Consider the following 12,974-nt stretch of genomic DNA (forward strand, 5'->3'; position numbering starts at 1 on the left):
TCTTTCCATAGTTTGGCTATTGTAGACATTGCAGCTATAAACATTCAGGTGCATGTGCCTCTTCGGATCACTACATTTGTATCTTTAGGGTAAATACCCAGTAGTGCAATTGCTGGGTCGAGGAAGTGGAGATGCAACATGGGGGGTTAAGGGGATAGGAGAAGAATAAATGAAACAAGATGGGATTGGGAGGGAGACAAACCATAAGTGACTCTTAATCTCACAAAACAAACTGAGGGTTGCTGGGGGGAGGGGGATTGGGGGGGGTTATGGACATTAGGGAAGGTATGTGCTATGGTGAGTGCTGTGAAGTGTGTAAACCTGGCAATTCACAGACCTGTACCCCTGGGGATAAAAATATATGTTTATAAAAAATAAAAAATTAAAAAAATATATACGAAGCCCTGTACTTGTTCTACACTCCTTTCCATCAGAGAAAGTCCGTTTCTTTATCAGTTCCAAATAAGTACAGGGTAGTCCAACAGCTTGTGATTGCAAACCCTAAGGAAGATTTTAGCATTTAAATAGCCAGTAAATGTTGGGTTTTCCTTTTGTTTGATACATAGCAATTGAAACCTTAAGTTAAAAAAAAAAATACCTCTCTATCTGAGCACATGAGATCTGACGCCATTTGGATGGCGTGAGAGTAACATTATCCTATTCTGTCTCCTTGATTCAGGCCCAGTGGTGCCTTACTCCACTGGAGATAGTCATTAATGGACTTCTGTACAATCAGAGCAGCAAAAGAATTCTCTAAGCCCCTCCAGGCTCTGCTGCTGAAAGTAGCCCTTATTAGTATTTTATGATAGAATCTTTAGTCATTTTTAATAGCTGGGAAACCTCCATTAAATGGACTTATCTCATGAGGTAGAAATGATTCTTGCCTGGTGTGATGAAAGACTAGCCTTGAGTTCTTATTCCTACCCCAACTGTTCTTCATTCATCAGTTTGAATTTGCAGGATTCTACAAAAGTACATGTTCCCTCTACCTCTAATTTCCATCCCTCTGTATTTCCTTATTTGCTTCCTTTGCCTTTTATCATGATATCTGTCCAGCTCCTATACTCTTTAAATGTAAAGCAGAAAGAGTTTAAGTGGGAACTTAAAGTCTGAAGCTCCTATAAAGTTTTCTGAAAGGTTGTCATTTAGTTGCCAATTCAGCAAATACTAGGACAGGAGACTCAGGAGATTTAAACCTGTAAGTGGTATCTAATGACAAGTAGAAATTTCTCTCCATTCGTATTAACCAGAGGCAAACCAGAGAATCAGCCCTGTCTGTGAGGATAGCATGAGCATTGCGGTTATTTTTCATTTGTTAGTCTAGTGATGGGAATTGATTTTTCCCTTGAACCAATTTCTGTTGACTGGTCCCCATCCTGGCCATTGACGCACGTTACATAGCACGCATGATTAGGTGGGATGAAGAATGTAGCTTGTTGTCATGGAAAATAGTTCTCCTTTCAAAATTAGTAAGTCCATATGGGAAGCAGCAGCTTAACAAAGATAGATATGGCTGGGCCTCCTGTCCTCAAAGAGCTCATGGTTTTATGGGGGTGGGGATCACCATGTCATGATCACATTTACATTTCACACTGACTGCTCAGTCTCCAGCAGTCAGTCTAGGTGCAAGAAGATAGTAGCTTGGTCTGTGGGGGTGTTGCCGGAGGAGACAGAGAAGCATACATATTTGAACACTGTTTAAAGGAGAACGACTGCAGGGAAGAGAAAGAAAGAGCAGGTGGAAAATCAGGAGAGTCTTTCGAACTGAAATCCAGAGAGAAGTGTTTCGGGAGTTAACCAGAGTGAGGAATTCTACTGAAGGGGGTGGGGGGTACGGTTTGAGTGTGGACCCAGAAGTGGGTTTAATGAGCACGAATAAGGGAAAGGAAAAGGTGAAGGCATGGTGTGATCTCATGTAGAGGAGAGTTGGAGGGTCTGCAGCTTAAAAAATAAATCTGTGATTCTGGTCCCCAGAAGTTGTAATGTTATGTATATGCGGGGGGTTCCACATTAAAGTCTCCGAGTTGCTGGCTGAGTCAATAACAGCGGTGATGTTCATTACCGCAAAAAGAAGCGGATGGTCAGGAGAACGTGAAATATTGACCAGGACTACTGGTCAGTTTCTTTTCCTTTCAAGCAGAAATGAAGCTGTTCTACGTGCTGAGCTTCTCGCAGGTGCCAGTAAGCAAAGCCACCGCTAGTTCTTTGTCTTTGCTTCTCCTTTGCATGCCACGAACCTGAGGCCCAGCCGAAGAGACAGTCTGTAATGACCACATGCTAATTTCACTCTGCCGCATATTCACTTCTTGCAATTTCAGAAGCATAAAAATGGATTTCACTAGAAAGTCTGAAAATGTGCGTGTCAGTATGTGTTTGCAGATCTCCAGAAAACTTGAAAAAATTTTTTATTTTGTTTCCACCAATTGCATAAAAGTTCTCTGATATTTGAAACTTAAAACCTATTTTTAATCTGGTAGACATTAAGTCAACAAATGGTTTCTTCGATAGGTGTCTAGCTCTGGTGCTTCAGGTTTACATTCTTTTGCCATTAGTGTCTGTGGTTGGTAATCCCAGTGACTTAAAACCCAATTCCAACCCAAATGGTAGAATAAAAGTCAATAGATGATGGAGAGAGGAAGAATTTATAAATGGGTAGTACGAACGAAGAATAGGGCACTTCTGTCTTGCACCTTCCACACTTGAGGAGGGACAGGCAGAGATGGGGCAGCCATAAATACAGTCATAATAATAGACAATTGGATGGACTAGCAAATGGTGAATCAGTGAGTATCTAAGTTTTCTCCCAACTCTGCAGTGCTATAATTCCATTATCTTATTGGAGATCTAGAGGGATAGCAGTCTCAAATAACTTGTGACTATGACATATCAAATTAACCACCCCATAAATGGATGTCTTAAGTCAAGAACTTAAGTTTTTGTTTTTGTTTTTGTTTTAAGAGGGATAGTGAGCACAAGAGGCAGGGGAGGGAGAGAGAAAGGGAGAGAAGCAGACTCGCTGCAAAGAGCAGAGTCCTACACCAGGCTCTATCTCAGGATCCTGAGATCATGACCTGAGCCCAAATCAAGAGTTAGATGCTTAACCGACTGACCCACCTGGGCACCGAACATCTGTTGAAATAGAATTAACAACTTTTACAAATACATTCTCTATTTTGGAAGTGAAAAAAAAAAAAAAAACCTACTCTCTCTAGAAGAATATATTGGATAGTGGGAGCTCATTATTGCTATCATTGTGATTTTGGTTTATCTTTGGTTCCAAATTCAAAAACTCCTTTAAAATTTTCTTCACATTTCAGAGGCATTGTTCTCTGCTCCAGGCAGAAGACAACTGAATTATAAGAGTTCCCTGTGAACTCAGCAGGTGTCAGAAATCTTTTTAAAATCTCTGTTCAGAAGCTTTGATTCAATTTGGTTTTACTGCTCAATGCCAAAGAGGCCCACTTGGATGTGTTTTTGGATAGGTTATTGTCAGTGGCAGCTTGAAAATGTCCCAGGGTAAATTGCAGCAATTTCTAGGAAGTTGCTAAAGGAAGCTATTGAGTATAATTATATCTAAATAAGGCCCAGCTTGATAGCTGATGAAAGGATGTGGTACGGTAAATGTTTCTGGTTCACTGTTATTTAATTGAAGAACAGGCAGTCCTGAAATGGTATACATACTTTTCTGGTAGGGACAACTACCATTTGCATGTTCTTTTCTGTTTGTGTTGATCCCCTAGAGATAAGATGCAAAGGAACATAATCCAACGTGGATTTACCTCCAGATCTCAGAGAGCTGGATGGAGAAAGCACAGAAGTGGATGACCCAATCAGGGTTTACCTAGGGCTCACAAAGAGAAGAACAGCTATGGGGAGGCTCAGATGATGTCCAACTGTGCTAAAGGGCCATGTGTAGCCCCAGAGGAATTCAGCTTTCCTGCATATCATTCATTTATTTGTTTAAAAACATTGATTGTAAACAATGTGGACTAGACTCTTTTAGGTGCTGGAGTTGTAAAGAAGAGGAAAAGTCTTTTGTGCCATGAATTTCCAAGAAAGTCCATTCATAAAACAAGGGCCGTTCAAATGAATCCTATTAAAGATGAGTTATAAATATACTTTATTACATCAAGGTTATGATCACATAGAATCTCACATTTATATTGCTTGAAAGGTATTAAAGCGTCACATCACAATTAAATCAGGTCTGGAAGGAGGAAGGCGGACAAAGTTGTGATGTTTTCTGCCTTGCAAAGAAAAACTAACTCTGTATACATGAGTAGCAATTTCCTAGTTAAATTAGACTTCATCATAGAAATGAGTGAGTCTACATAATGAGTGTTTTAGGGCACAGGTTACCCTGAAGCATTTAAAAATATTAATGAAAGTTGGACATTTACATAGTACAAAATGTAGAGTAATTATATAATTTTAAGGGTCTCCTGTAACATAAATGAGGATTTATATTCTTAATATCTTTAAGATACCTTGCAAACATTTGTGGTCCCCACTGGCTTTCTCATCCCCACCAACTATAGATGGCTACGTAATTCTGAATCTTTGTCTTACTGAGTGTGTCATCAAACTGTCATTCTGCTAAGTTTTGGTATCTACTAATTGCTACTTAGAGCTGTGATTCTGCCTTCCACTCTGATATTATCTAGGATTAAATTTTTTTTTAAAAGAAAAATTTTTTTAAAAAGCAATTGGAGCATACGGGTATTAATAAAAATACAGCAACATACTTAACACTATCTACCAGGGATATACTAACTGCCTTAGATGTATTTTCTCATTTAATGCTCACATATTCCTATTATCAGGTCCATTTTCAAATTAGAAAATGGTTTAGCCAAGGTGACTTCAGAGTTCTCAATGTCAAACATGTATTATTGACAGAGTTCAGATTGGAACTAAGATTTTTCTGAGTTTGGGTCGTATTACGCAATGTGTTATAATGTCTTAATATTAAAGGATATTATTCCCAGATGATTCATGTTGCTAATGAGAAGGAGTTATGTGGTGTTGCTAGTCTTGAAGTGACCTTGGGGAACAAAAGCCCCCAACTCATTCTCTTCATCTGTAAGGGGTATCCATGTGAGAAGGTTGGAATGAGGAGAGTGTGTTATGAGGACTGAGAGAAACCTGTGTAGTGAGGAAGGTGTAAGCTGAATAGCAGTAAGTGTTCTGAGAGTGGTCTGGATGGCAATCCACCTCTCCCCTCCCCCGACAGCATCTCAGATGTGGATATGGGAAGGTGTGGTCTGGAGCCCAAGTGTGTGGATTTAATGAGATGCTTTCTGGTAGTTTGGAAGGGAGTTGTCATGGAGACGTTTGGGAGTTACGTCCAAAACCATGAATTTCCACTTGCATTAAAAGACTCCATGTTGACATTTCAGTGGAAATTTATGAGGAGGTGATAGGTTGAGGTCCCTGTCCTGATTTCAAAGGGAATTCAAAGATTGCTGATTCCCTTTTCAGAACCTTGAGTGATTCCAAGGAAGTCTGGTTTAGAACCCCTACTACAGAGCCTACATCAGTATCGGGGTAGTTTGTGGTAGATGTGGTCATGGAGGCAAATCCATTTTTATCCAGGTTGTTCATCTCTTCTATGCTCTACTAACTTTCTTGGGAAAATTTAATTTTAGAAAACTAAGGGCTCTGCTATTCCCCAGACTCCAAGGAACAGCTTTGTCACCATCTACCTCCGCTCAGCCGTTAATGGAACATTAATATATTTTGACATAAAGGGACACAATTGAATTACTCAGCTTTCACTTAATATCTGTGCATTTTATCTTTCCCACCTTCTAGTTCTCTGTTTTCATGTTCTTGCTTGGCCTGTAAAATACCTGTGGGAGAAGGTCCAGGAGAATGATGGCACCATCCAGACTAGACCGTTCCCCCTCCGAGGAAGCCCAGCGGCTGGCCGGAAGGGCCGAGGGTGGTCCCAGCGTGCGCCCTAAACTTCTCCCGCTGTCTGGCAGCAGAAGATGCTACTGCTTACCAGCGGAAGTTTATGTAGGCCAGGGATTTTCAGAATAATGATTATACTGATAGTAGTGAGCGTCTACTGAGCACTTACAATGTGCCAGCCACTTTTCTGTATTCACTCATTTCATCCTCCCAGTATCTCTGAGAAGTGGATCCTGTTCTTACCTCTATATTACCTGTGAGGAAACTGAAGCCCAGGGCTTCCTGATTAACCAGTAGGTGGAAGAAGTGGACTTCACGTCGGGGCAGTCTGACTCAGAGCCTGAAGTTCTTCAGCTCTGCTGAACTGCCTTGTCTTTATGCCAGGATCCAAAAGAATTCAGAGGAGATTTCAATCACAGACCCCATGATTGCCCTAAAATTTGAAGATGGGCCCCAACAGTTGATCCAGGCCAAACATCAGGTACCCTCCTCAGAAGAGTGGGTTCAAGCAAGCTGCTGCTGGTAGGAACGTGGGATGCATTGCAGGTCGTCAGGAACAGATGGGCGCTGACAGTAAGAGAGTGAGTGTTTAAGAAGGTGGGATGGGGGAGAGTGACAAGCAGTTACTGAGTCTCCATTTTCTTGTCTCCTGCCTAGCCAATCGCTCTGGAGGTGAAGTGAGATAATATATTAATTCATTTGGATTCTGGAAAGTTCCATTCAAATGACAGTTCCTGTTGTATGTCCATGGTGCGCCACCTTTAAGGAGGATTGGTGGAGGCTGTGGCTCAGGAGGCAGCAGTGTGTGTCTGGAATTGGTGGGCACCGATGCAAAGCTGGGAGGTGGAAGTATGTGGGCAGGGAGCAGGCACAGGTGGACCGTGAGAAAGGCAGTACACCGTGGTTAGCTAGTGAGGAGCTCCTGGAAGAAAGGAGTACAGGGACTGGTCTATAGTCATTCTCTGAATCCTATTTTCTACTCTACAGCTGCTGCTGGAACCAGGTCTTACTCCCGATGTCTCTACCCACTGGAGAATGCTAGAGCTGAATGTCATTAGACCTACTGCCAACTCAAAATGTATTGAAGTAGAGTTCTTTCCACCTCTGTCCTCTCCCATCTTCCATTAGAGAGTATGGCGGGCCACCACATTCTGTGCTTCCTGCTTCCCTCTTACCTGATATACTTGTGGGGAAATATTTCTTAATTACAATCTTTTCAGGTCACTAGGGTGAACTTGAGAATAAAAGGATCAAACCCCTCTTAATTTCAGGATAAGCATCTGGCACAAACACTGGTCATTCTGTTAATTGCTTAAATTCTTTCCTAACCTCTCCTACCTACTGACGTCTAATACCTAACATTCTTTGCTGTAACTCTTATTTTTACTCTGGTTCTGAGTTATCATTTATTTACATATTGATATAATTTTAAAACCTTTTTCTGAAAATGATGATACTTGATGTAAAATAAGTCCCATCACATAGCGATAACTGCTTGGTATAGCTCGCTGAACATTCTCTCCAGACACTTGTGTACATACACAAATGCTAAAATTCCGCAGTTTACATGAAGGAGATTATTCCAGATTTTTTTTTTCACTCCACAATGTTCCAGTGAGACTTCCCGCTAAACAGTTGTAGATCCACACACTTGTTTGTAATATTTGCCCAGTGTTTTCTTGTTTCAGTGTATAATAGTTTACTTAACTATCCCCCAGCTGATTGCTTATGGATAAGAATCTGAACACCACATAGAGATCATTTGACTTTGTTAATTCAGGCTCTGTGGTTTTGCTGTCAAATCCATGGGATTCTTGGCATCATACAATAAAACAAGCATGAAACTGATGAGTGAAGTCTATAAGACTCTCGCTCCCAGTTCTGCCACTTAGTAGCTCTGTGACCATAAAATCACTTTTCCTTTCTGAACCTCAGCTTCCCTCCCTGTACCTGTGATATTTAAGGCATGTTCTACTAATTCAAAACATGACTTCAAATCCTATTTCCCATCACAACTTATGCCAGTTTTATTTATCATTGCCTGTTCCTGTCCAGCACAATGCCCAATACAAAGTAGACACCCAACAGACACACTTTGAATGGACTAGTCTACTGATTTGTCTTCTCAGAATTTTCCCTCAGAATTATTCATCTTGTCATTTCATATTGGCTTAGTTTTTAACCCAGTGAACCTCAGACATTTTTATTTGTCCACCCTCTCTCTTTAGAATTTATGCACTTGTATCTAAATATCTTCGTGTGGGAGGAGGAAGCGAACTATGTATGAGTACACACATATGTATCCATAGTTGGGTCTATATGTTGTTTGGGGAGTATTAGAATGGGAGTCTACATGGAGGGAGTTAAGTCTGCTTTGCCCTAAGATGAGGTATTAGGCAAGAGAATGAGATTAAAATATTGTTCCCTCCTTCCAGAGTTGCAGTGAAATTGCATGCATGTGTGTGTTTGAGGTGCGGGTGGCAGTATTCTGACAATGTTTTATCCCTCCTTCCTTCCATCTATCTTTTTCTTCTTCCTTCCTACTCTTTCTTCTCTTTCTTTCCTTTTTGCCTCTTCCAGTCCTTCCCTTCTTTACTGAAATGAATAGAAGAGTAATGCTGTTCTTTCTACTTTGGTCAATAGCAACTTTTATCCCACAACACAAGAAAAGAGAAGCAATCCTGTATTTGCTAAAATTATCTGAACCAATGAAGTCTAAGTATAAGGTAATACTGAAGGACAAGTGGGGATTGTGTTACATTAATACATTAAAGAAATGCATTGATCCATAGTGATGATGATGAAAATTAAACTGTTTCACTCAACTAATGCCAGTGATTAAATGATTTGGAAAATATTATGTAAAACCCAAGGACATTCTGTGAGTGGACAGGAGGCTTCAGAAAGCTTGGTGCTGCCCTCTTTTAATTGACATGGGTCCTTCACCGGTTTGCACTGAGTTCTTCTAAAATGAATTACAACTTCATTCCCTTTCTAAAGAAAGTACATTATATATATTTTAAAATTTTTTCATCATTTTGAGGCAGTCAGAATCACCATCACAGGCAGCATTTACTGTCATAAGCTTTGAGAGTTTCTCTCGGACTTTTGGGGTACATAGAGGTATTTTGATCTCAATCCTGTGCTTTCTCAATTCTTGGTCTGCTTTTCAGAGGGTTTTTTTGTTTGTTTTTTGTTCTTGTCTCTTCGGAGGGCCAGACTGCTGTATTTGGCTGAAAGGGGCACATTTTTCTAGAGCAGTTTTTTACAGCTCTATGCTGTGTCTCACTGGTTCAGATCAACTGTGTCTAATTTATTGTGAAACTAAACACATGATCTTATAGAATTCTTAATGACTTAACAGTAAACAGAAAAAGCGTAGCTTCCAGACAGCTTCCAGAAGCTTTTTCTGCCTATTTCCATGTTCTTGCCTAAATTCCAGAAACTTGAGGTTTCTGGAGATACATTCTCCAGATAATGGCCATATTCTGGTAAAGAACCTACAATTCCGGTTTGAATGAGAACTTTTTCTTCCAAGCATGAAGAGACATTATTTCCTTTAGTCCTTCCAGGTGCATGTGACTCTCACTTCCACTCTCTCATTTGTCTGACTACTCGGTTCTTGTTTTGCAGTCCCCAGTCTGTCCCAGACCGCCTGAGGATCCGGGTGAACAAAATCAGTTTACAAGACTATGAAGGATTCCACTATGACAAAGAGAAACTTCGGGAAGCTTGTAAGTTGGAAGTGCCTAGTTGATCTCATGTGATCAGCCTGTCTTCAGCTGCTTGATCCTCCTTGGGTTGATGGATAGATTCGTCTTGTGTCTGAAAACAATGGTTAGGAAAATGAAGGGAAGCATAGTACCATGTGAACCCCAAGAGATGATTTATGGGCTGAAGAAAATGGAGCTGGGCAAAGGAAAACAGCAGAAGAAAATTATTATGCTGAAGAGGCCAAGTTAGGATCTTTTGGTTTATTAACCACTTTAGTCTCAGGTTTAACTAAGATGAGAAAGCAGAAAGTTGGCGAATGTTGTATGGTATCATAATGTCTAGAAAACCCTTGAGACAGCACAAGTTTCTTTCTGGAGTCTACATTACCAAATACTGTCCTCGTTCTTCCTGCAGGTGTCACAAAGTCATCCACAAAGACATGTCCAACACATCTAGCTCTTATGTGATTGCATGAATGTCAGAGGCCCACAGAGTACTCAATGTCATGATAAAGTGATTCACAGATGATGAGGTGACATTGGTCCTGAACTCTTAAATTACTCTACATATGAATACTTCTCAATGTTCATATTTTCCATGTGCTTCTTTAAATGCGTAGCTGATTTTTAGTTCATCTTATCTATCGTTCAGTATTTACTGGGCACTTTTTACGTTCCATTCACTATGTTAGATCCCTGTCTGTACTGTGGTAAATGAGATAACGGGGGTAGGCCAGAAGATGTTAAGACTGCAGGTGTGTTAGATATTAGGGTTTTGGGCTCTGTCTTAATTGTGGAGGCCAGTGATCAAGTGCAGTAAAGTCAGAGAAGATCACGACCAGTATCCAAGGGCACAGGCAGGGATTCCAACAGAACAGAAGGAGTTTGATGGAGAACCAGAGGTTTATAAACTTAAGACCCGAAGCTGGTTCCAATATGGACCTACCTAGAGTTGTGGAAGACACAAAGGGCTAAAACTGGCAGGAACTGAGGAGGGGACACATTCCTGGGTTAATGACTTCCAAGCTCTGATTCTGGACCTGTTATCTGGAATGGGGTTTAATGGATGGAAATCCTGAAATCCACGGTCATTGTCAGGGGTGAGGGCAGAGACTTTTGATCTGGATGTGGCAGTGAGCAAGAGTCATTTCCTTGGCAGTCCAATCACTGAATCCCCCAGAGAATTCTGTGTGAAAGTTCCCCCTCTCAAATCTCTTTGCAGCTTCAGCTGCCTCAGCCCTTCTGGTTCTTTTCCTTAAACAGGGATACCTTCTAGAGCTTCTCCCCTGCCTTCCCCCTCTCTGTTCTTCTCTCTCATTTCCATTGGTGGGAAAGTTTCAAGTGGGGAAGGAGTAATTCCATGAACCTCTGCATTTCTCCCTTCTATACATGACTGATTATATTTTCTAATATAAATGAGATTATAAGTGACAGACTAGCACAAAATCTCATTTAATAATGTGATGGAGACACACATGTTTGTATTGGAAGGTGTAGCTACAGGGTGAGTTAAACTGACTTTTAAAGGCTACTCATTATGAAGAAGAGTGTTTTGTGTACTTTCTCATTCCAAACTTATAGACAAATAGCTTATAATTTTTGAAAACTAAAAAAGAAAGAATGGTTCTCAAGTCAGTTAATGTTTTTCAGCTTCCCTTCAACTCTGAAGGAAGTCAGTTGGGAGTAGGGAAGCATTTGAAATTTGGGGCAGAAATGAGATTTGAGGCTTATCGGTGCATTTCAATTATCTGTTCTATCTTTTCCGTGGCATTATCTGTCCACCATTGCCAGAGGTAACGGTGATTTGAGTTTTTACAAGAAGATGACATTTCCTGGCAAGTGCTTTACTCATCATCTCTTATGTGATAAAACTTCTCTGTAAGGAAACTTCTTATATCAAATTGGAGGAGGTATATATATTGGTATAAATATAAATCCAGGAAATTCAGCAGTGTCTTTGGGTCTCAGAAGGACAAGGACAAACTCAAAGAGGAAATCAAGAAGTTAACTTATTCTAAAGATTTGAGTCTGAAGGAAACAATATAGTAATTAGAAGTAAAGATGGCCAACTCAGGCATTCCACATTTAATATATAATTATGGTGCATATAAACTGTGGTTGCTCAGGGAGCTTTGTCCTTCAAAGTTATACATTTGGTTCTTTCCTTCACTCTCTTACCTGATTCCAGCTTGCAACCAACTACAGATTTTGGGAAGGCCAACAGAGCTCATACGGAGTATAAAGACAAGAACCAGTTCAAGTCCGTACGTGACACACCATACCAAAATAGATCTATTATTTCAGAAGCACTGGTTAAACAAAATGCATAAAACACCTCTAGGTAAAAGGGATTTGAGGACTGCAGTCTGACCCGAATCCCAAAGGGAGTGAATCCTCTTGGGCCGTCTACTGATTGTCAGCATTACAAACCCTGAACCAGACCAGTGGTTCATTACCGGGCTTAAAGAAATCAATGCCCTTTCTGGATGATACACTGAGAGATGCATGCAGCCAGCATGGGGCGGTTTGCCATCGCTGTTTAACAGATCTTGCTCATGTGTCTGGGTCATTATTCGTATTAGATTACAAGCTCGAGTGTTTGTTGTCTAACAAAGCCCCACTTCCGTCTGTAAGGCAGGACTCCTTGGTAATTACAGGATGGCAGCCCTTTTAATTACCTTGCTTATTTTAGCAGAGAGAAAGATGACTACACTATTTCAAAGATTTACCATCCCTTTTCCATTTAGCTCCATCTCGCCTGGGGGCATTCTCCCTAAAATAATAGCATGAAGAGGGTCAGTTTTTCTAGTCCCCAAGCTTGCTGGTCAATTTCAGACTTACTTAAAAGAATTAGGCTCTCATTACTGACTTTATGAATTATTAACCCTCAAGATAATGGTTATGATGTCCAAGAGGAAGGTCTATTCAGCTTTAAAAGGTGGAACATGAAGAGAAATGTTCAAAAAAAATTCCTTAAAGTCCCTAATGATAGCAGAAACTCACTCCCGTAATCGGAATGAGATATATAAGTGAGTCCTTAAGAAAGCATATAATCATATAGTCTAGGCAGAGGGTCATTAGTTTTTGAGAATCTGTTGTATTTGTAATTCCAAAGGAGTTTCATTGATACAATATGTATTTTTATATCTGGAATAACTTGATTCTGGCCAAGATTTAACACTATCCCGTGTAAACGGGCTAAACTTGACTTCTGGCATGAGCTTACTCTGTGCTTTTGAATTGCCCTGATAATTCATACAAGTCTATACTCTAAAACACAAGCAAAAACCAGTTTGGAACTAATTGAAAATAGGTGTAGCCTATAAAGGTAGGAGTGGACGGACT

General features: G+C 40.4%; 1 protein-coding gene across 1 annotated transcript in view; it reads left to right on the top strand.

Moving 5' to 3' along the window:
- The window catches only part of LOC111151963 (diacylglycerol kinase iota), a 432,202-nt gene that overhangs the window by 304,647 nt on the left and 114,581 nt on the right, over positions 1 to 12,974 (top strand). The window contains exon 21 of the mRNA XM_022510212.1: positions 9,550 to 9,650. Within this exon, the coding sequence (XP_022365920.1) occupies positions 9,550 to 9,650 (101 nt within the window). The remainder of the gene's footprint in view (positions 1 to 9,549; positions 9,651 to 12,974) is intronic.

Source organism: Enhydra lutris, unplaced genomic scaffold, assembly GCF_002288905.1.
Source record: "Enhydra lutris kenyoni isolate GAN:26980312 unplaced genomic scaffold, ASM228890v2 scaffoldscaffold27, whole genome shotgun sequence".
NCBI classification, from domain to species: domain Eukaryota; kingdom Metazoa; phylum Chordata; class Mammalia; order Carnivora; family Mustelidae; genus Enhydra; species Enhydra lutris.